Source organism: Phytophthora cinnamomi (assembly GCF_018691715.1).
Source record: "Phytophthora cinnamomi strain GKB4 chromosome Unknown Contig55, whole genome shotgun sequence".
Classification (NCBI taxonomy): Eukaryota; Oomycota; class Peronosporomycetes; order Peronosporales; family Peronosporaceae; genus Phytophthora; species Phytophthora cinnamomi.
Window position 1 is genome coordinate 79,724 of NW_027150988.1, and position 20,415 is coordinate 100,138.

At 49.9% G+C, this 20,415-nt stretch overlaps 2 protein-coding genes across 2 annotated transcripts; one reads left to right on the forward strand and one right to left on the reverse strand.

The window, feature by feature from the left end:
- Positions 1-308: 308 nt before the first annotated feature.
- IUM83_12770 (uncharacterized protein) lies at positions 309-9,583 on the reverse strand (the record flags this gene model as incomplete). Its single annotated transcript, XM_067937414.1, has 5 exons — positions 309-440; positions 1,956-2,037; positions 2,097-2,389; positions 8,889-9,272; positions 9,338-9,583. The coding sequence occupies 5 exons, from the start codon at positions 9,581-9,583 to the stop codon at positions 309-311; spliced, it is 1,137 nt and encodes a 378-aa protein (XP_067788069.1).
- Positions 9,584-20,079: 10,496 nt separating this feature from the next.
- Positions 20,080-20,415, forward strand: IUM83_12771 (Catalase/peroxidase HPI; the record flags this gene model as incomplete). The annotated part of the gene is made up of 1 exon (XM_067937415.1): positions 20,080-20,415. One exon carries the CDS (start codon positions 20,080-20,082, stop codon positions 20,413-20,415), a length of 336 nt encoding a protein of 111 aa, XP_067788134.1.

Here is a 20,415-nt window from a genome sequence, read left to right on the forward strand (position 1 = left end):
GAGTGGTCCACACCTACCCAAAGATCTTATTGGTAGAAAGCAGCATTTTTCTACCAATTAGAGACGTGCATATTAGCCTGTCAACCCCTTTCATAGATGATAAACAATTTTAGCAGAGTTAGGAGGAAGATCAATTTACAAACAATACAGTTCTCATTTTACGTTAAACTAGCTACTTGGAGTCTTTATTTGATTTATATTATACGTGTGGACTCAAGTATAATTAATTCAAATTATTAATAAATCCCTACGCTTCCTCATACACGTGGCGCACGTGTAAGCAAAAGTAGTGAGTCAAGTTAGACCCACTACACTTTCTCCTCGTTCTCGAAGCCGTAGTGCAGGAAGTCGTGGTGGGGCTTGTGGCACGTGTCCGCGACGATGAACATGAGTTTCTTGGGCACGCAGCCGGTGTTGGCGCGGGTGCCTCCCAGCCACACCTACTCCACCACCGCCACCCGCGTTCCTGGGTAACTGGCATCCCAATGCGCGCTGGCTGCCGGCGCCGATCACCAGGTACTCGTACTCCGTCTACAGAGCGCGGGAAGCTCTCAGAGCACGCGCCATTAAATGCGCATGCGTTGTCTGCTTCGTGATCAGCTTCGTGCGCAGCATCTCGAACTGACATACCTCATGGTTTGCAGTGGAGTGGGAGCAATTTTCTTCCATTAATGGGAATTTCCCAGCCAATGGGCGAGCATTTGAGTGCGAAATTTAGTTTTGGGATCAAAATAAATTAGCAGGGTGGGCTCCGTTTAACTGTAACCAATGGGGCTGTATGAAACCGTTTTATCGCTAGGGTTGGTGAAGATTAAAGGGCCATGAAACCTTGATCACTCATTGATCATGGTTAGCCAGCCCCTCAAATCGCAACTAAATAAAAGAACGTACATTCACTATATGATTGAAGCAGCCCCCGTGTTGCATTTTTTATTTTTGATCCTCAAGGGAAGCAGCTGACTTTCGCGCGCAGGCTCTGTTTTTCGCGCCTAAAGCCTTCATTTCAAGATTTACCTGGTCGTGCTCAAACCGTTCAAGTTGAGTCCCCACGCGTCAGCGCGCGTTGGGTAGGCTTTTAGTTATCCACCGTGGTAGTAATAAAGCATACCGATCCGTCAAAACCTCGCAGCAGCCTAACGTGTTATCTGTTGTGCACCTCTATTTCCCTTAGACATAAGCCTATCAACTTTTGTGGCTGCGTAAGTCAACTACTCACAATGACGACCAACAGTTGATCCGCGTCCCGACGAACACAACGACACCAGACGGAAGCGCAGTTGGCGTCTGGACCCTCCGAGCGAGCGCAGCCGCATGCTGTGGACCACCGACGAGCACGACCGATTCCTCGAGGCGCTGGAGCTCTATCCTTCTGGGCCCTGGAGAGTCATCGCCGACTATGTGGGGACGCGAACCACCACACAAACGATGACACACGCGCAGAAGTACCGACAGAAGATTGCATTTACTTCTTCTGCAGAAGCTCTGACGAGTACACGTGCAACATCATCTGTTTGCTGACTATCTTCGTACTACCATCGTGACACGAAGCGACTGTGAACATTAGTGTTAATTTGCCTTTGGTACACAGTTCGCGGCTGCCTGGTGGCAGCACAAAACAAGGAGATGTCTCAGACATAACACTTTAGTGGCGAAATCGAGGAAATGATGCCATGTATAGTGAAACCCATATAATTTACCAACTCAGTTATCAATCGTTGGAATAAATGTCCACAACAGTCGTATTATAGTTGCATAGTGACTTTATCGATTTGGGAGTTCGACCGCGATGAGAATTTCATTCATAACAGTGACCAGTCTGTGTCGGTACGCTATCTCGTGGTCATGTTGGTCGTTCTATTCCTAATGCCTTGGATGACTTCCTGTGTGCTGTAGGCGATCATCTTCGAGAACTCAGCCACAAGCGTGTCTGACAGCTAAAGACCGAGTCCACGAACGTGCCACTTGTTGCCTATGAAGCGGAACGGGTCGTCGGCCGAGGCCTTCTCGTGCATTTGCAGCACAGCCGAGTCCAAGAAGCTGTACAAGTAGCAGCGGGATATGTAGACGCGCTCGTCCTCCGTGGTGACGCAGTTGACGGCGCGTCCTCGAGCGGTGTGTCGATCTTGGCACACAGGATGGACTTGCGCTGCAGGTTGCTGGCGTCGGCCGCCTCCTTCTGGCGGTAGATGGCGCAGTTATTCTTCTCGAGGTGGGGCTTCCATGCGGCTGGAAGGCAGCGAACGTCGTGGCGCTGAGCCAGAGCTGGCCGCGGACACGTGGCTAACTCGGCATATGGTTCACCCAAGGTGTGCGAGCTGTCGGCGCTCGAGAGCACGGTCCCGTTGTCCAGCAGCGCGCCCGTGGTGGAGCGCTTGGAAGCCTTGGCGCCCTATAACAACACAGGCAGTCTCAACACCCCATACAGAGTTTGGTAGTAGTCACAGGAATAGTAGAGGTAGTAGAGATATTATCACTACTACTACTACTACTACTACTACTACTAAGCCGTGCTTCGCCCGGAACAGCTCTGGATTTTAACTTGTGGACCGCTTAGCATGCAGCTGAGGTAGATTCGTGCTTTAGCACTGCTCTCATATTTTATCACATTTAGTTTTTACTTGTTCACTCCGACTGTATTCTATGAAACTAATTTTGATTTGTGAATCCCGGCCAACTTTGTCGAAATCGGTAACCAATCGACCTGAGAAATTTCGAATCAATACAACTTTATCAAGTAAGCCTGGGATATCTACTGACATGCATACTTGCACTAAATATGTACTTCGTAGTACTAAGTATGGGTTTGATATTGCAATTTTACTGCTGAGGTGGCTCGCGCGAGCTGCACGATTGTCCAAGATTGTCCGAGTTATTCGTCAGATAATTTTGTTCTACACCCCAAAACAGCTATGGTTGCACTTTCAATGCCTGCGTTGCGGGTTTTGATCACGTTTAATGGTTTAGTTTGGCGAATTGCCAGTCCTCTTTGCAAAGAATTTTTTTGCTCGTAAATTACACGAATTGCTGAACCAAAATTAAGGCTTACACGGGTTTCCTTCCAGTTTTTGAACGGCCCGAGAAGGTTTGGAGTTGCATATAGTTAAAGGTTGGAGTTACTGATCATTGCGCCTACACTCATTGACTACAAAACGTTGTGCACATTTATAAAATCATGGGCTAATGGATGAACACTGCATAAACGATAGTGGGCTCCTTAAACATGCCTAGACTACCTGAAAGTAATTGTTTGGAACGCGTTTGTTGCCATTCGTAGCCTCACGGCACGGGTACATTGTTCAGGCACTGCCTCGTCAGTCAAGCAACCGAGGCCTGTTCGGCAAGGGGTGCGCCATTGATGGTAACCACAACATTTCAAATTGAGAATTTGCAGGATCAAAACGAGAAAAGCTACATTCAAAACGAGAAACTACCAACACTGGATTTGCTATCCTGGGTATTGTCTTCGATCGGCGTTGCATAGAAACCCCAAATACGACATAACTTTTAATGGTTACTGCTGGCTCTCTGGTTGGAAGTTCACGTAGCGATATTATAGGTTTTCTAGTTTTGATTGTAGATTTTCTCAATTTGATCCTGAAACGGTGTGTCCACCCGTCATAGTGCATGCAACTATTGATAGAATGTGTCTGGATGCTCTCTAGGCTACGACAACTGGTTGGTAAAGTACGTGTGTATGTGATTCATGCTTGAAAAAGTAGTGGTCTCGAGCAAATAGTTTGAAGGAACTGCAAGCAGACAATACGTTGCACAGTTATTAGTCTATTATACATTTCAATAGTGTTTGCAGAGTTCATGGTAATGGCAATCGGAAGTTAGATATAACCGAGGATAACTAACATGTTCTAAATATCCCTGATTTACTAAACACACGTTTGTTTGTAAATACTTCTGTTCGCTAACGTTTAGGCGAGCACGACTGCAGTGCCGACTTCGGAAAAAGGGCATGCGGTTGCCAATTATGTCAAGCTTTGCTCGCCTGAGGATAGACATGGAAACACTTCCTCAGCGTTCATGCACAGTTAATAATGTCCATGTACCTAGACCATAAAAAATATTGAGATCAATTTCCGCTTTCAAGTCGAATGCTCGAGTAAATAGATAAATCATTTGTCATAGGTATTATCGTTTCGTACAGGCTATGCAGAAGAGCCGGTATTTATTTTCAATCTCTACTGGATGGATCAAGTTAGCAGCATAATTTGTACAACAAACAAGCTATTCAAGATACTTCGAAGTAACAGGCATTAAACACGGACAGTTCTTCAACATTGTAGATCATATTCAATAGGGTATGTGATTAGCCAATAATGGCACCTGAATGACATCAGCCTATGGACTCTAGATAAAATCCAGAGAACTACTATAGTACTGGGTTTGATGTCACTTGAAGCGCCAATTCAATAGTAGCCAATAAATCGTAAATAGTAGTACTATTATCACTACTATTGTACCCATACTAATGCTCGTGGTCTACGCTGCTGTTAGGACGTTCAGTGTCCTCTTTCATTCTCTTTTTTTCGCTTTCATTCATTTTTCCAGCTGTTTGCTTCAACTGCTCGAAACATGTTTGCTTCCGCTGTTCAAAGCAATTCTGCAGCTGTTCAAAACGGTCACATGAAATACGTAATGAGACCAGAAAGAAAACAGATCTCCCAGCTGTTCAATTTTCAGCTGTTCAAAACGGTCACGTGAATTGAATTTTGAATGTGAAATACGTAATGAGACCAAGAAAGTTTAGTTCAGAAAAGAAAGCCAAAGCTCAGGAAAACAAAGCTCAGGATCGCAGTCCTAACGTACTGTGTCCACCCCCGGACGCGCCCGCCCGGGCGAGCAGTATAATACCCTAGGCTATCTTGAAGATCTTCAATTTGGTATTATACCGTTCTGAATAGTATACCGTTCCAAACATTGTACCATTGTATCGAATTGTCCAGAATGCCCAGCGTAACCAATAATTATTCCAACCTCCAGGCTCTCACTTTGCATACCTCTGCGTGCCCTTCAAGTGACTACCACCCCCTCACCCCCTCCGTACCAACCTCGGTCGCCATGGCCCCAAGCGAACCTCCAACACCAATCTCGAGAAGAGAGGACGATGTTAGAGCTACCGAATTTAGACGACCAGAAATTGACTTTTTTCGGTAGTTCTGTACGACTTTGACAGACTAAAAACATGTGGAGACCGTGTTACCTATTAACCCCTTGAACGCGAAGCCTTTTCAGCGCCCCCATCGGTCGAATTATCGTGTATGTCAAGGGGTGCGGTTACTATAATGAAACTAAGATGTTTTGGTATCGTGTATATTGGATAGGCACACCGTAAACCTACTCCTACAAATCCGGCTCCTCGCTTATCATGTATCGCCATGATATTACCTGCTAATGATACGCGTTTAACGTGTAACTTGTATGTGCCAAGACAAAATAAGTCAATTTCGGCGATAAAACCAGGATGACAGGAACAAAGCTGTACCAAAGCTGTGCAAAGTCGCAATAACAATACCCAGATGTTTGCACCGGACGTTGTGACAGAGCAATATGTATTGAAAAGGGACAGAATCAAGGACATACTCTTTGCTTACTCCGCGGTGCTAGCAGTGCGTGCTCGCTTTTACTGGTGGGGGCCGCCCGTTGTCGACCCTTCGTCGGAAGCCGCATCCTCTTCTTCTGCAGCGCCCTCAACAGACAGCACCGCCGGCGTCAGCTCGAATGTTGCGCTTCCTCGCTCTCTTCGACAGAAGGGTTCCGTTCCGCCACGCTTTATGCCATATCTCGAAGCACGACATGGCTGCTCCGTTGTGCTTGTGGCGAACTTTATCGCAGAGGAACACGCGCCAAGCCATCGGCTTCTTCGAGGAGTCTTCAACTTGCAGTCGCAGCAATAGAGCGACGAGTCGCCGCCTTTTGCGTCATCGGTGCCCTTCAGCAACGAGCACACCTTGCAAGCTCGCGTCCGCCGCTTTCGGCCTGCTTGGTTGTTGCCTGGGCGCCACTCGTCATTTGGAACAGGAACATGTCCTCCATTTCGTGGCTGCGCTGGGGCCTTCCACGGCGTTGCTTGGGCGTCCTCAGCACTCAACACCCCTTCCCAGTCGTCCTCCGTCAGCTGACAGAGTTCCAAGTGCAGCTTCTTCAGGAACTTGACGTGGCTCATCTTCTTCAATCCGTCCGCCGCTCGCCGCGCGTTGTACACAATGTAGGCGTTGATTATAGCGAGATCTATGAGCCCCAAGAAAAGAGACTTGTAATACTTCTTGTATTTGATGGCAAGCTGCAATGAATACCTGTTTGGCATGTACATACACGATTAGCATATTTGATAAGATGTACATACAGGATATCAGTAGTTGCCGCTGCAGACGAAGTTGATCGTGCACGTCCACGCCGCCCATTAGTGTTTGGTAACCCTTCAGCACTCGTGGACAAGCAACATCTGATTGTTGGCCAGATAGTTTGTCACACACAGGTCTCGGGCAGTGATGTTTTCAGTCTTTTGGAGCTCTTCTCTTATCTGGTCTTGTGTCTCCGGCTTGAAGTCGGGGTGCTTCTTCTTGCGGGCTTCCTGCTTAGCGCATTTGCCTTCAATCCTTTCCACCATCTTCTCCCTAAAGTAGCCGTTCGTAGTTGCTATGTCCTCCCAAAGCGTTGGCTGAGCAAAGAAAAAGAACGCACCAGACGGCGTAGATGCAGCTATCAACGATCGAGAAGTAGGTCCACATTCTCCATCATACAGCCTAGGGTAGTCTGTCTGCATTGCGTTGGCTGGGCGGGGCTCGTATGGCTCCATGAGATAGTCGTACGGGGTTTGCTGGATGGGCGGCTTCCGGCCACGTTTGGTAATCGTCTCGAGCAGCTCCTTGGGCACATTACCACCAGCAAGCTGATCAGCACCTCCGGCAGCTATAAGCAGCTCCGAGTCAAACATGATAGCTGGGTCGTACCGCAGTTCTGGTTGTGCAGGGCCGTCCTCGTCAAGATTCACACACGGTTCGCCGTCTACAGTAAGCGCATCATCACCCCAGCCAGTGCCTTCGTCGTTTTCACCGTCCGAGTCGAGTGTTGAGTACTTCACATTGCCGTCTTTTACGCTCTCTGTCGGTTTGTTAGCATGTATATACATATTAGCAACGTCACTTACCGTGTATATACATCTTCGGCTCACCTCGCTCAACCTCAACTTCTTCTTTCATTTCCTCATCAAGTGTCATCGCTCGTTCATCGAAGCGAGGAGTAACATCACTCTCAGCAACAGTCGCGACTGCACCAACGAATTCGTCGTCCAAGCGGCGGCGGGTTTGAAGCGATGCGGCTACACGATAACAAAGAAATACAAGATAATTAGACAAACTGAGCCTCAATAACGTGTATGCACAGCGTCATACCGTGTAAGCTCGTCCGGGAAGAATCATCGCCCGAGCTGGACTCGTCCCCGTCATTGTTACAGGATATGTCACGCGGTGATACACCAGAGAAAGCTTCGTCACGAGCAGCCAGAGGTGTCATCGGTGCTGCATCTCCATCAGGCTCCGCCGATTCAGTACAAGATACTAGAGTAGTACAGGTTAAGCGATAATCCAAACGTGTATCATACAATGCGGTTGTCGGACCTTCGCTGGCTTCAGAGCTGCTTGCTTCGACGCTTGCCCGCCGCTGTTGCTTGCTTCTTTTGATCCGCTTTCGTTTCCCGGTGCTTCTGCTGGATTTTTTCGGGGGTGGGCTATTCGTGTTGGTCGCCGTGGTTGCTGAAGTATCACTCGAGCCGTGAGGAAGTCCCGTGGGTGAAGCAACATCTTGGGCCTTTATAGGTAGTTCTAGGACATGCACGACAGGGAGGACGTTAGGAAGCGCTGTAACATGCAGGGCCGCGCAAAGTTACCCCAGTCAATACGGTCGAGATAATTCATTAGCTCCTCCTCGCCCACGACGTAGTCCTGCCCGCGCACGCCCCCCTACTTCTTTTTCCCAGGCATGACGTACGTGAAGCTGTCCGATAAGCCGGTGGGCTTGCTGCTTCTCCAGCCAGCTTTGGTGAGCTGGCGCCATCGTGCCTGAAATGCCATCTGTGCTGCAGCCGGCGATTCTGAAACTGAGGGAGACATATGAGTGACGGCTGAACTCACCTCTGAGAAGAAATAAAGATGAGCATGCACCATCACTGTACCTGTTGTTTCTTATACTTGAAGTTCGTACTATCTATGCCAAACCGTAGTACTCGTCGGGAGGGAAAGGGTACGCCACCTACCCCACATTGACTTAAAATTTGTATACGGGCTTACTAATTTCAAGTCAAAAACCTTTAACGTGGACCGTACACGTTAAGGATTTTCTGGTAACATATACGGCCCAGGCTGTCGCGTTTAAGGGGTTAAGTAGGGTAAATCTATTTTATCTTCGTTTCGTGTGCGAAGATACACAAAACTATGGATAAAACTTTAAAGGACGAAACTAGATTTGGGAATTGTGGGACTTGGGCGTTTTCCGTGGCTCCAAAACATGTCTTGTGTCAGTTTGGTAGATAAACTTTCAAAATGACCAAAGATACCAAATGTACCAAAATAATTGTGAACAATAGAAACAAATCATGTATTGAAAGTTGAAGTTGGCCTCCTCCACTAACCGCTACGCTATTCAATCGCATTGATAGCCATGTTTTCAATGTAGGCTGTCGCCTTGTACAGATAGCGCATGTGGAGGTAAGGCACCAGTCGGCAGATGCTGTCGTCCCACTTCGCATTGGTGATCAACATCTCGAGAACCGCCAGACACCAAACTCCACACGAACCGGAGTCCTGCTGCTTGCACCAACTAATCCGCCCATATAGCAACTTCTTTCCCAACTCCAGAAGCTCTGCAACTACTTGTCGCACACTTTTCTCAATGATCTTGTAGTTTGAATCAGACTGCAGCGGATCGAACATGTAGCACACCTCGTTGTCTCTGTCGATCAGAAACGACACCCAATGCAGGTTGATGTTAAGGACGCCCACAACGCGCTTGTACTTTGGATCGCTAGCTCCACAACCCCCAGCGACACGCCGTTTCTGTTCTGGCACTGCAAACTGGTTGAAACTGGGGTGGATGATGCCAACATCAGGATACTCATCTCTCAGAACGAAGAGTGCAACTAACAGCGATGCAGTGTGAAGCCACAGATCTTCGCGGAAATCCATTAACTGGGACCCAGCTACAGTCTCGCCCGGTATCTTGTTAACGGCGAGGTTGAGCGTCTCCACGTACCCCTTGAGCTCGGACTACACATTCACATTTGGTTAGGATTTGATGTGTGTTTGGAATAAATTTGGTGAATACAGTTTACCTTTGTGATTGTGCTGGTGTCTTGGAACGGCTCGCGAAGGTCACTGACTCGCCACTCAACAGACGCCAGCCACTTCAACGTTCGCATCACCAGCTTGAAGTTGTTCCGCGCCTCGTGGATACTAGCCATGGCATCCAACTGGTCGAACGTGGCGCAACCGTAGTCCGGCCAGTGCGCCACCAAATCAATATTACCAGCCCCCTTGATGGCTTCGATGCCTTCCTCCACTTTGTCTCGAACAAGCATTTCCGAAACTGTTGGTACATCTTGACCTACGTTGTACGGTCTCACAGATACAGTGCTGCTCACTTCAGCCATAGGCATGACGAAAGCATCCACCATCGCTTTCGCATGGAACATACTGTATGGTCCGTCCAGGAGTGCAGTAACGCCATCAAACGTTGCCAGTTTTGATATTTTGCCCTCGCGGTATTTTTTTTTGCGAGCGCTCGAGCCGCCTTACGTTCTTCCTTTCCCTTTTCTCGTTTCAGCTGAGCTTTACTGCCCTTTATCACTGGGCAAGGCGCGAATGTCCACGCCACTTCGGTTTGGCTCGTTCCTCTGGAACTTCGGTAGTATATGTGGTATCTTCGGTTGCTTTTGGTAGAACGTCACCGATCTGAAAGCCCTTGGGGTGATCGCTGGCGACGTCAGCTTCACATTCCAACTCTACATCCGTGGTGCAATGACTGCGATGGACGCATGGACCATGCTCCAGGAGCGGTTCAACCGGAGCACGCTCAAGAGCCGACTCCTCGTCACCAAGAAGCTGCATAACTTCAAGAAGGAGCCCGGTACGCGCGGTTCACGACGCACGTGGACCGATTCAAAGAAATCGTGCTCCAAATGGAGACGATTGGTGAGTCTCTCGACGAGACACGCCAACTCGTGCTGCTGCTCGGCAGCTTGACCGACGAGTACCGGATGATCAGTACCGTGCTCGAGAACACGCCGAACATGACGCTCTCGTACGCAATCCAAGCGCTCGCTGGTGTTGAAGCCTCGGATGAATCGTCATCGACTCAAGAGAATGCGTTTGCTCGAGAGAAGGAGGAGAATTTCAAGCATCGGTTCAACGGCAAATGCTTCTACTGCAAGAAGACCGGCCACAAGGGATTTGAGTGCCGCAAGAAGAACGCCGACAACGAACGTGGGCAAGTCGCGCAAGCTGCGTCCGACTTCCCGTTTACGGCAACGGGTGCGATGGACAAGTCGAAGTGGCTCGTGGACTCCGGTGCCAGTTCGCACATGACCAGCGTCCGGGACAAGTTCATGTCCATGAAGGAGCTGAAGACGCCAGTCCGCATCACGATCGCGGATGGCACGAAGATCGACGCAGTTGCAAAGGGCACCGTCGGAATGAAGCTGCTGGACGGAACGTCTGTCACGCTGTCGGATATGCTGTACATCCCTGAAGTTGATGGAAGCCTCATCTCGGTTACGAAGCTGGCCGAGAAGGACGTCGTCGCGCAGTTCAGCAAGGTCAAGTGTGTCTTTCGCTATGGCGATGCTACCGTCATGGAGGCCAAACGTTTTGGAAACGTCTACAAGTTGAAGACAGTGGGGGGCGAGGTGTGTCGTGCGGCGACGTCATCTCATAAGGAGCCATGGGCCGTTATGCACGCCCGTCTCGGCCACATCCCGTGCAAACGTTACGAACAGCTGTTGACCATGGCAGGCAGTGTGCCTTGCGTTTCGGATGGTGTCACAAGTGGTGCCGTCTGCGCAGGCTGCTGCATGGGCAAGATGAGAGCGGACGACTATCCGCGACACCCGAAGAAGCTCGTCAAGAGTGCGGGCGTACTGGATCTGGTGCACACGGACGTGATGGATCCGATGCAGACAAAGACACCCGGTGGTTGCACGTATGCGGTAACCTTCATCGATGACTACTCACGTCACGTGAACGTCTACTTCATGAAGGCCAAATCGGAAGTGCCGTCGAAGTTCCAGATCTTCAAGGCAGCAATGGAGAACGCAACTGGCAACACGATCAAGTGCCTACGTTCTGACAATGGCGGCGAGTACACGGGCAAGCAGTTCCAGGCCTACCACGACCGCAGTGGCATCAAGCATGAAAAGACGGTGCCACACACGCCTCAGCAGAATGGACGGACTGAGCGCATGAACCGAAGTCTGGTGGAGATGGCGCGCTGTATGCTCTACTACGAAGCCATCGAGAAGAAATGGTGAGCCGAAGCCGTAAACACGGCCGCGTGGATCATCAACCGGCACGTCAACTCGGTGAACGTCAAGACGCCTTACGAAATTGTGCATGGAACCAAGCCGCAGCTCAAGAACATGAAGGTATCTGGTTCAGTCGGCTACGCGCACATTCCCGACGACAAGCGCCGCAAGGTTGATGCCAAGGCCTTCATGTGTTGTTTCGTGGGCTACGAGGATGGTGTCGAGGGATACCGAGTTCTCAACGTGGCGACGGGAAAGGCGCAAATCGTGCGCACCGTGACGTTCGTGGAAACAACAAGTCTGGATGACATGGTGGTGAAAATGGAGCTGGATGACGATGAAGTCAAGGTGGAGCAACCTAGCCATGGTGGACGGCAACCGGAAGAGTCAGGACAAGTCGTGCCAATGGATTCTGAAGTTGGGGGCGTGATCCCACTTCAACGAGACATGGGCGTAAACGATGCGATCGTGCCATACGGATCGACACATCATATGATTACTCGATCGCGTGCTTGCCACATTGACGAGACAACGGATCCCGAAGAGGCAGGCGCTCGCAAGAAGCAAGTCGTGGCGCCCTCGACTACTGGCACGAAGCGCCAGAAAATAATGCAAGGCAGAGCTCAGATCAACGAGGACCAACTCGCAATTGAAGGTGGCCAAGCAATGGCTGCAACGGAAGAGGTCCCGACGTCATATGAAGAAGCTATGGCGAGTGCGGACCAAGTGGAATGGAATAGGGCTATACAGAGCGAGTTGAAGTCGCTCGTGGCCAACAAAACATGGAAGCTGGTGCCGAGACCAGCTCATCAACGACCGATCGGCTGTCGTTGGGTATTCGCATTGAAACGCAACCAGAAGGGACAAGTCATTCGTCACAAGGCCCGACTCGTAGCCAATGGTTACTCGCAACGTCACGGCGTGGACTACGAAGAGACGTACACCCCGGTGGCTTACCCGAACTCGATTCGCGCCAAACTGGCGAAGTGCGTCGCAGATGGATACGACATCGAGCAATGCGACGTCGACACCGCGTTCCTGTACGGCAAGCTGGAAGAAGAGATCTACATGGACTTGCCAGAGGGACTCCGAGATCCCTTAACACTTGCCGGAGAAGATTGTGAAGAGGACGTCGTTTGTATGTTGCTGCAAAGTTTGCACGGACTCAAGCAGGCGTCACGAGTATGGAACGAAACGATTGACGCGCACCTCAAGGTGATGGGATTCAAGCTTGCTGACGCCGACCCGTGTGTGTACACAAGAGGGGATGGAGACGACCACTGCATTGTGTGTCTCTACGTGGCCGACATGCTGATCGCATCGCGGGACAATGCGGTGATTACATCGGTGAAGGCTGGAATCACGGAGAAGTTTCGAATCAAGGACCTCGGGCGCGCACGTTTCATTCTTGGAATTGAGATCGACTACAACATGGATCACAAGACACTGAGGATCTCTCAACAAGCGTACACCGAGTCGATCATCAAGATGTTTGGGCAAGAGAACGCGAAGCTGTGCACATTGCCTATGGAAGCTGAAGTTCATCTGACCAAGGCCGACGAACAGCAGACGGAAGAAGAGAAGACCAAGATGAAGTCGAAGCCCTACCGATCGCTGGTGGGCAGCCTGATGTACCTGGCATTTGGAACACGACCTGACATTTCGGTCGCGGTTGCCAAGTTGAGTCGTTTCTTGGAGTACCCTGGCCAGAAGCACTGGGACACCGGAATCAAGGTAGTGCGCTACCTACCGAAGACCAAGGACGTGGCATCACGTACGATGGGTTACGTGGAACCGAGCTCGTCGCCTACTCAGATGCGGACTGGGCCGGCAGCCGCGACGACCGTCGTTCCGTGAGCGGGATGATGTTAATGATGTGCGGTTCTCCTGTGGTGTGGTGTTCGACGTTTCAGAAGACTGTCGCGTTAAGTTCTACAGAGGCCGAGTATATGGCGCTGAGCGAATGCGTGAAGGAGTGCGTATGGACGCGCCGTCTATTGAAGGACATTGGCACTGAACAAGTGGGGGCTACGGTGATCTATGAAGACATCCAAGGCGCGATGGCACTGGCGAAGAATGTTGGATACTAAGCTCGCACGAAGCACATCGGCATACGCTATCAGTTCATTCGCGAGAAGGTGATGAGCAACGAAGTCGAGCTGGAGTATGTGGAGACCAAGAACCAGCTCGCTGATTTCATGACGAAAGGTCTATCGTCGAAGACGCTCTGCTACTTGATGATGTGTCATCAACGTTGGACCCAAGCTCGAGACATCGAATTGAGTGGGGGTGTGGAGGTTGCACTTCGCTGTCTGATCGACTGGATCCCTACGGCGAGGCAGACGGCCTGCGCGTGCTGGCACGTGCCACCGGGGTCTGTGGTTGAAGATGGGAAGATCTCACAACCTGATTGGCTGGAGTATCTCTGATACTGGAATATGATTGGACGACAACTTCAATTTGGGTGCTTGTGATTTGCATGTGTTGAGTCAACCGTTGTGAGCCGCAGCCGTGACTAGGCGGATCAGTCTTACGACTGGCAACTTCGTTTGGACCGCAGCCGACATCGTTTGGACCACATCTACAAGCCGCACCTACTAGGGAACATTGCATACACTAGAGACTGCTAGCTGGTAAAGACACTAACCTAAATCGAGCTCACTTTCGGATTTCCTTCCAACCAAGCCTCATTCGCACACTCTCAATTCTGGATTCATTTCGAAAGTTGGCGGATGGGGGAGATTACGGATAGTGAACACCAGGCCGTCTGGGAAACCCTACTGCTTCGCAGCGTAGGAGGCGTGCTTACACGTGGGTAGATCGTCCGGGTTGCAATGTACTTCCACGTGGGCCGCCAAGTTACCGAGCGTATTTGGAAGCGTGGCATTAACTCGATGGGTGATCGAGTAGCAGCTGAGGTCAAGTCAAGAAAGAGTGCAAAATGGACCGCCCCCCCCCCCCTCAACCTCGCTGACGCTCCTGCGCCGAGGCCTAGAACGCTGGATTCGACCTTTCGTGTCCGGACGGATTCCCCCCGTGTGTCGCATGTACATGCGCTACGTACCCCACGCTCGACTTGGTGCGCGTCGTGTGCTGGAAGCGATGCGGGATCCGACGACGATGGAGGGCTCGGTTGCTGACGATGAGCGTGAGGCGAAGGCTGAGAGCGACGTTTGGACGGAGGACTCGCGCTTCCCGCTGCCAGCGCCCATGGAGCATATCATGAACTCTAATGGTGGAAATGATTACCGGCTCGGACATTTGCATAAGGACAAACTGATGCGAACGGACAGTCTTCCAACGTCATTGCCATGCGATGCAACATCTCTCGCCAATGCGAGCGCCTCCCTGCTATCCATTGCAGCAAGTGGGATCCTCGTAGCACCCGAAGCCAAATCATGTGCCCCTCAAGTATGTAGTGAGATCTTAGATCCATTTTTGTGTATGTAGTGCGGCGGAACAAGAAAGCCTGCGCCTCTCTGGACTGTGTCTTGCTTGGTGTCAACTCTAGATCTCCAGCACTCCCACACAATTTTATAATCAGGAATATGAACGAGGCGGAGCGCTGCGCAAAAAAAAACAAATGGCCATCTATGTAGTGGATCTAACTTGATTCACTACTATAGCTTACACGTCGCGCTACGTGTATGAGGAAGCGTAAGTACTTAGTAATTACCTAGGTTAATTATATTTGAATACACAAATATAATTTAACTTTAGATAAGACTCCAATTAGCTAGCTTAATGTAAAATGAGACCTGTATTGTTTGTAAATTGATCTTCCTTCTAAATATGCTAAAGACTGTTTATCATCTATGTAGGGGGTTGACCGCGGCTGGCTGTCAGAACCCCGCCAATATGCACGTCTCTAATTGGTAGAAAGATGCTGCTTTCTACCAATAGGATCTTTAGGTAGGTGTGGACCACTCATTGTGGTGGTCCACTTCAATGTATCCATTGGTGTGACTTACACCAAGGTGAGGAAGTATCCAAAACTTTTAACAGATAATCTATCTGTTAAATCCACAAGTGGCTTGCAGCCACTTGTACGTGTAACCCCGTTACGATGTATTTCCGAACGGAGGTAGTACAAGTTTCATAGTTTATTGTGGTGCACGTAATTTATCATTACGTGGTAATTTACGATACGTATTATGGGACGACTTACGGGACGAAGGCACAGTCTGTAGATCAAGGTCGACTCACAGTATTGTATGTGATCTGTACTGTATTCGACCTTGTTCTACAGACTGTACCTTCGCCTATTTGGTAACAAGAAGTCTCATCCCGCATAGCATCCCATGTGTCACTGGTTGGGTGGTATTTAAAGTCGTGTTTGTTTCAATTTGACTGCGTTTGATACGGCGACTGTCTGCAGCCCCCCCCCCCCATAAGAACGGATTCCAATTGAGGAACTAGCGGTCTCGGGCAACGAATTCGTAGCTAAGTTGGGAGCTATGACAGGGTACAAAAAAACAAACACGTGGACCAGACACCACATACAGTCAGTTTTAACTATATATTGAAATATACCGTTCTACTGTACCTTTGCGACCTAAAGAAGCAATCCCATCCTAGAGCGCATCCCATATGCGTAAGTACTTTATGCAGACCAAAAGAACTTGGGTGGTACTGTACCCATATATAATATGTATATCTCTTTTGCTGTGGTATCCCAAATAGTGATACCGTCTATTGAGTAGTGTTAGGGTGCTCTGAGGCTATCACTGCGGAGAGGATTGTTTGCACGGCATCCGTCGTTTGCCGCTCCCCCGGCGCCTGCAATATACTTTTATTATTATTGGGGATCACCGACTCCCTATACAATATAGTATTGCACCAGTTACGCGAGGAGATCCTGACCACTTGCTTCTACCTCTTCGTAGATAGGCTAAATGTACCGTACACATGTTTATCACGCGGATAACGTTTACAGCTCCGATGGCCATTATATGTGATACATATAACGTTCGTAAACACGTTCATAACATAGTCCTCTGAACATCTTCAGCAGGGGGTCTCAAACAGTACTTAACCCTTTGACTACCAGCCAGCTGGAGTGATTTATAGGTCCATAGGGACCCATAAGAGGTCTAATCGCAAGATGCGATTGGCCAAAACTAAAAGCTACGAGACGACGGCAAAGCACTGTACAACCTAACAGGTCTCCATGGACCTGTAAAATGCATTACCGCACGAGCCACAAACAGTTCGTGTGACCTGCCATAATTGTTTTCTCGTCTAGCTAGCAGCCCCGCCTCCCCTTCGTGGACAAAAGAACTTCGATGCGTTGTTCAATGTAGCCGACGACGACACGTGAGACTGGGAGACCGACATGGACCCTGGCCTGGAAGGGTGCGGAGCAGGTTCGAATGTATACGAGCTAATATTCAAATTCATACATCAGGCAACGCTACAGAATCCTAACCAAACTAGATAAGCTTACAGTGATAGCGTTATAGCAAGCCAGTGTGAATGTTACGCAGGATTGCATGTGCAGGAGTGCGAGCGGTTGGCGGATGTAGATTGAAACTGCTACTACATGGGGTGCTCGGCTAAGCACGCATACTTGGGATAATGCTATAACGGAATGACGCTGAGTCGAGCGCGCGGGCTCCGACGCCACCGCTCGGAGGTCAGCATCCTCAGTGGGCTCGCCGTGATGTCCACCCCAAACGGCTCCTACTTCCATAGACCATTGCCGTTGTAGCGACACTGACCAGGGCGCGACGGCATGTAGCTCGACCTCTCAAACTTTTGATTGGGAGTACCGTGAAGTAAACCACCGTCGCCACGTGTAAAAATTGGTGTTTTTGATTGGTCGTTTTTTCCCCTGTGCGTTGAATTGATTTGCTGGAGCCATAGGTCCAAGGAGACCCGTAAGAAATCTCTGGTAGTGAAAGGGTTAAATATGATGAGCCCGACTCGACACAGCACAAGCAGACAAAAAGGGTTGTTGGACTACGTAAGCTTAGGGGCCCCACTGCGAGCAAAACTGTCTACTGACTCAGTGAAGCTTCGGGACTGCACCTCATTCCGAAAACGACTCCACCCGCCTCAAGTTGCGACTCCCACACGGCCCTAAAAAATGAAGGTCTGGCTTGTCCTCGTTGCCCTCTCCGCTCTGCTGCTGCCCACGTAAGTGCTTGTCGACCGACGCCTGGGCGCAAATACCAGCTTACTGACCTCTGTCTTCAGTTACGGTGCTCTCCTACAGTGTGCAGGAATAGAAGAAGACAACTCGGGAGAAGCAGACAACGAATCGTACGAGCCCTCTGGCTTCTTGACCGCCGACTTCACCCAGAAGGCCTGCAAGGCGTCAGGCGGCTCCATCGAGCCTATCTTGAAGGGCAATCAGAAGTGTTGCAACGTTCCCGATGCCCAGCAACGCGCGTTCAGCGCCTCTTGCAAGGGACAAAAGGCTGGACCCAAGTTTCCGTACTACCGCCCCATTACCCAGCCGTGCTAGACGAAACCATGCGAGAGGAGTTACGTACCACTGCATGACTCCGTTCTGGAGGTATAGCTTTGGGATGTGGATAAAACTTCTAGCACTTCGCTGATAATGTAATGGACTACGTTTCGCGTAAGCTACAGCAGAGTACGTCAGCTTTGCTAGTGGGGAGGTACCCGCTACGACGAGTCTCAACTCGCAGCGGTCAGCAAGTGGAGCACTCGGAAAGCCATAGTCCCTGTATGTAACACATTGCGTTATATACATTACAAGTTTCGTAGTTTATTGCGGTGCACGTAATTTATCATTACGTGGTAATTTACGATACGTATTATGGGACGACTTACGGGACGAAGGCACAGTCTGTAGAACAAGGTCGAGTACTGTATTGAATGCTGCTCTCTGGACTTTATCCAGAGTAGTTGGGGCGTTACATGGGCAGGCATTGTGGATTGCAGATATTTTGTCGCTCGGATTTAGGGCTTAGATCGATCTCTGAGATAAAATAATTCGAAGACATAAACATGCGACATGGTAGTAAATCGACCTCCAGGTGTAGGTAAGTCGCACCACCTCTTCCTGCTAAATATAACGGGTGCATCGTTGATTCTCAGGACACCGAGGTAACGTTGCCGGCCACTGCTACTCCGATACGGCTCTGTTGGACGTGTTTAACGGCTCGTTAGCTTCGTTTGTGAGTGCACTAGCGGCTCCTGTATCGCTGGGCTTTCCGCTTGTCTGTCGCGCGAGCTGCACTCCGCCATGTAAGACCGCATGTTGATACTACGCTACCATTTTACTTGAGGAAAAGCGTTTCGTATGAACTGCTGTAGCTCCTCTAAATAAAATGTAGGGTGGGCCGGCGATTTTGTCACTCCGTATAGCTCTGTAAATCAGGGCTGTGAGCAAAAATGATACGTGGTAATTTGTACTGAATAGGAAGTTAATGTGGGTACTAATCTGAGTCAGTCGGCTTAAATAGGAATTGGGAACTGGGCACTAAAGCCATCGTGTCAGAACAGCGGTGAGGGAGAGAGACAGCGGAGACACGATGTATACCGCAGAATTTCGATGGAGAGCTGTGGTTAAATCCACCCAGCCCTGCTGAGTGGCGCCTTGACTTGGCTTAGCGTAGAGTAGAGATTAGTATAAGGGCGCAACGTTCTAATATCGAAAGCAATACGATGCGCTCTTCCGCTCTCGCGTAGAGGTCATCAAAGCTGCCCTCTGGGTCGAAGCGAAATTCCGCGTCCTCGACACGGACGCTGGTTCTGCTCGTCCTGTTGATTCCTCCTATGTTGACTGATATATTGGCTAGTGTTTGCATAGCCGCTTGCTCGGTGGATTTATTTGTGCGGACTTCCTCGGAATGCCGAGGTTGGAGCTGCCATTTCAGCCTATTTAGAGACCAAATCGATTACGACTCTAAAATAGCTTTGACGCGATGCTGCATAAGACCGATTATAATTAGGGATACCCAATTCTAAATAAGGGACGGATTGAAATAAATAAGGGTTCCCGTCTCTAAATAAGACACTAAATCAGCCGATTTACTATCCGATTAGACATTCTGAGTGCTTTTCACAATACTAGTCCCTATATAAATACAGATCCCTTAATCGCTTATAAGATGACAAGAGAATAATGTATTGGGACGAACCTGTTAGGTTTTATACATGAGCGGGCCCAGTGCTTGTTGCTTGAGTCTTTCAGGGGCGATATTCGCGTGACAAGCCAATCGGGATGTTGCTTGTATTCATTAAGCGATAACGGGCTCAAGTTACGAGGCACAAAATTTGTATTTAATAGATCAATGCCATTCTCGGTTGGTACAATCCTTCGATTCCATACTCGCTGACCGAGGCTACGTTGTTCGGTAACGTATGACCTACCGTACACCCGTAGCTGCAAGCGGTTGTCTCCGGGCTCAGCTATTCATGTTTTTTTGCCAAGTCCCAGTAACGCCAGAATTGCGTGGCTATTAGCAGGCGTCTCAGGACCCAGCTATCCAGGCTTTCTTGCCACGTCCCAGCAACGCCACGCCGCTTCTCGCCGCAGAAGAACTGGCCGGTGAACGCCGGTGTGGACAAGATCATCTACGCTGGAGCCCGTGAAGGAGTCGTACCCGACGCTGTCGACGGCCGATCGGATCGAGCTGGTGGGTCAGGTGGCCCTCGACGACACCGGCAACGTGGCCATCGACTTCATGGGCGGCCGCACGGACGCTAACAACGGGAACGGCACGGAGATCCTGGCCCCGCGCGAGTACTACAACACGACACTGATCTCCGTGCGCGACAACATCAAGATTCTGGGTGTGTCTCCGTACGAGGCGGTGGTGACTCTGGCTGGCAGTTCGCGCAACGTGGCGCAGCAGAAGGCGCCGGGCTGTAGCGGCTCGTATAGCAACGACTCGCTCACGCTGTCGAACGAATAA